The 2602-nt window shown below is 53.4% G+C and overlaps 1 protein-coding gene across 1 annotated transcript; it reads right to left on the minus strand.

The window, feature by feature from the left end:
• Positions 1–2102: 2102 nt before the first annotated feature.
• TRIAP1 (TP53 regulated inhibitor of apoptosis 1) lies at positions 2103–2186 on the minus strand (the record flags this gene model as incomplete). The annotated part of the gene is made up of 1 exon (XM_010144754.1): positions 2103–2186. A coding segment is annotated over one exon (84 nt), but the record flags the coding sequence as incomplete, so codon positions are not given.
• Between the last annotated feature and the right edge of the window lie 416 nt (positions 2187–2602).

The following is a 2602-nucleotide window of genomic DNA, read 5'->3' on the forward strand; positions in this document are numbered from 1 at the left end:
CTGAACCTGGTGACACTGCCAGAACACGTTCAGCATAGAGTGTTACTGCGTTTCATACTCCTCCTGTCTGGTTTGACTGATCACTGCACACAGCCAGATGAACAGGTATCGGGCTAACGCCGTCCGTTACAACTCGGTGTGCACTGAAGCACGCTCTCCGTAATCAGCTGTTACAGCATTAACAGTCGTGAAGGCTATTTTCAGCCCTGTCTGGGAGGGGGATTGGTGTCACACACGCTGAATTAAGGTCTGCGCGTCTTCTCAATGTTCCTCTTTCAGATCTCAAACTTATTTAACCCGCTTGGTGGGAAAATGACTGCCAAGACAAGCTTTTCTGCGCTAAAAGCACAGAACAAGGCACTCGGGGCACAGCTGTTTTACAGCTAACCGCCAAAACACGTACTGCACCGATTCCTGCGTGGAGATCACGGAAAAGCAAACACGTTGTACGTGTTATTCCTCATAAAGACAAAAGCTGCATACTTGACAGCCCCCAAAGTACTATTTACTGTGCTCTTAGAACGACCTTTCCCTGAGCTTATTCTCCATTTACGCCTGAGTGACCCAGCGGTGTGTCAGCAGCTCGTTTTTGACGCACTGTGTTTAATCCCCACGCTGATGCTGTGCTCGCTGTCACACACTCGAGAGCAGGATCGTGCCTGTCCCAGGCCACCGACTGCTCCTGCTGACGTGCTCAGGCCTTTGCTGAGACCCGGGGAGCAACTGCCCCGGCCTGCACAGTCCCTGATTGGCACAAGCCCCCCCGTCTGGGCTCAGCACTGAGGGGCTGACAAGTCAGCTACTATGTACAGAGAGCTGCACCTTTTGTGAAAAAATATTTTAAACGTAAAACCTCTGTCTGATCCTTCAGGTAGTGCCTAAAAGCAGGGAGAGCACTGCTCGCTTTCTCCCTCACTAATTCTAGGAAGCTGACTTCTCTTTTGTCCCCAGGCCACAGCATTTGTTACTCTCCTGCACTGGTGTAAGAGAGGGGACAGCTTTTGCCCATCCTGGTGTGAGGATCACCAGAAACCTCCCCTGCCACAGTGCTCGCAGGGCCATGGTCGGGGTGGATCCCGATCCCTTGCTTCTCTTCCCAACACTCTAGTTGCTGCAGCGTTTCTGCAGTTCACAAGGCAGCACAACCAGCTTCTGTAGGTGTAAAGCACCCACAGTTCAGCAGCAGCTTCGTGAGCCGGCGAGATCCCAAGGGGCAGCTGCTGTTTGTCACATCAGCAGCATCAGCTCCGCGCCAGTGCTTTCCACACGTGCTTTAACAGCCATGAGCAAAGGTCACACCGTGATAGTGGCCAGGCTGCAGCGTGGTGGCAGCGCGGAAGGGGACGGCCAGGGCTGCGCTGCAGTTCTACTGCAGGAACGTGTAATGCTACAGGAGAGAGAACTCGAGTTCAGGATCGTTTCAGTACCTCAGGAAAGGCCACAGAAGCAGCATTTGCGTTAAGTGTCCACTCCAGCTCCTGTTGCAGGCCACCTCCGTCCCCGCTAGGAGTCACACTCAGACTCTACTGGACAGTTACCATCTACTCGAACAAAATATAACCAGTGGTATTTATTTTAACGACATTATTGCAGGTCCAGGAGAGTGCTTTTACACCACCTCTGTGGCCGATACAAAACTACGCTTCAGCTCCTCCACCATTAGCATCATATAAAACAAACTTCCTCCACCAAGATTCGGCAGCGTAGAGAGGAGGTAAATCAGCCTCCTTCATACTATTTTTAAACCCTTTTCAGTGTTATATAAATAAGCAAGAGAAATCAGTCACAAAGCAACTACTCTCCCAGCCCGCTCCAGTGAGGGTTCTCCCGCTACAGAGTACATTCGATAGGAGGTTAGTTCAAACGGCTTTTCACGCTGTTAGACGCTGAACCACCACCACCATTCACTGAAAAGGAGGCAGCAGTTACCAATGATCCGGTCTTTTTTTTTTATGTGGCCATTTGTTTTTACAAGCAGGGAAGATTCCTCCTTCCTGGAAAGCAGCTTAACACAGGTCTTCTCCGGGTGGCATCCAGTGGCAGTGCCCGGTGCTGTTGCTAGTCCAGAGGCTCCCACCAGCGATGCCTCCGCACCGCTGAGGTCAGGAGGAGCCTTCGCTCTTCCCTTTGCTCGGGCCCATGAACTCCAGGCCCTCAATAGGTATGTCCTTCTCCTTGATAGCTTTCTGGAAGGGAGGAAAGCAGAACACGAACTGTGACACGTCTCTAGGTGCTAAGCGACATGCAGCATGATCTGGGACAGCAGACGTAAGGCCTGTTGGACAGAGCTTCAGGGTGGCTCAGGTACGAACCCAGGAGTGCCGCTGAGCTGCCCTCAGGACCTACCCCATAAACGTGTGCAGCCGCCAAACCAGCGGCCTCAGCAGGTTACGTTAAGGAGAGAAATAAGTAAGAGACACCTGTAAATACTGCACATCGTGAGCGGCACAGGCAGGAGACGAGAGGAAAGCCGGCACAGCGCGGGCGTGCGCGGCCGTGGCGGAGGCTCCTCCAGGAGGGCGGGATGTCCGCCGGAGGAGCTCTCGGGCGGAACTCAGAGCGAAGCGGCGGTGCTCGTGTGCCACCGCGGCGGCACGGCCCG

This window comes from Buceros rhinoceros, unplaced genomic scaffold, assembly GCF_000710305.1.
Source record: "Buceros rhinoceros silvestris isolate BGI_N320 unplaced genomic scaffold, ASM71030v1 scaffold37331, whole genome shotgun sequence".
In the NCBI taxonomy this organism is placed as follows: Eukaryota; Metazoa; Chordata; class Aves; order Bucerotiformes; family Bucerotidae; genus Buceros; species Buceros rhinoceros.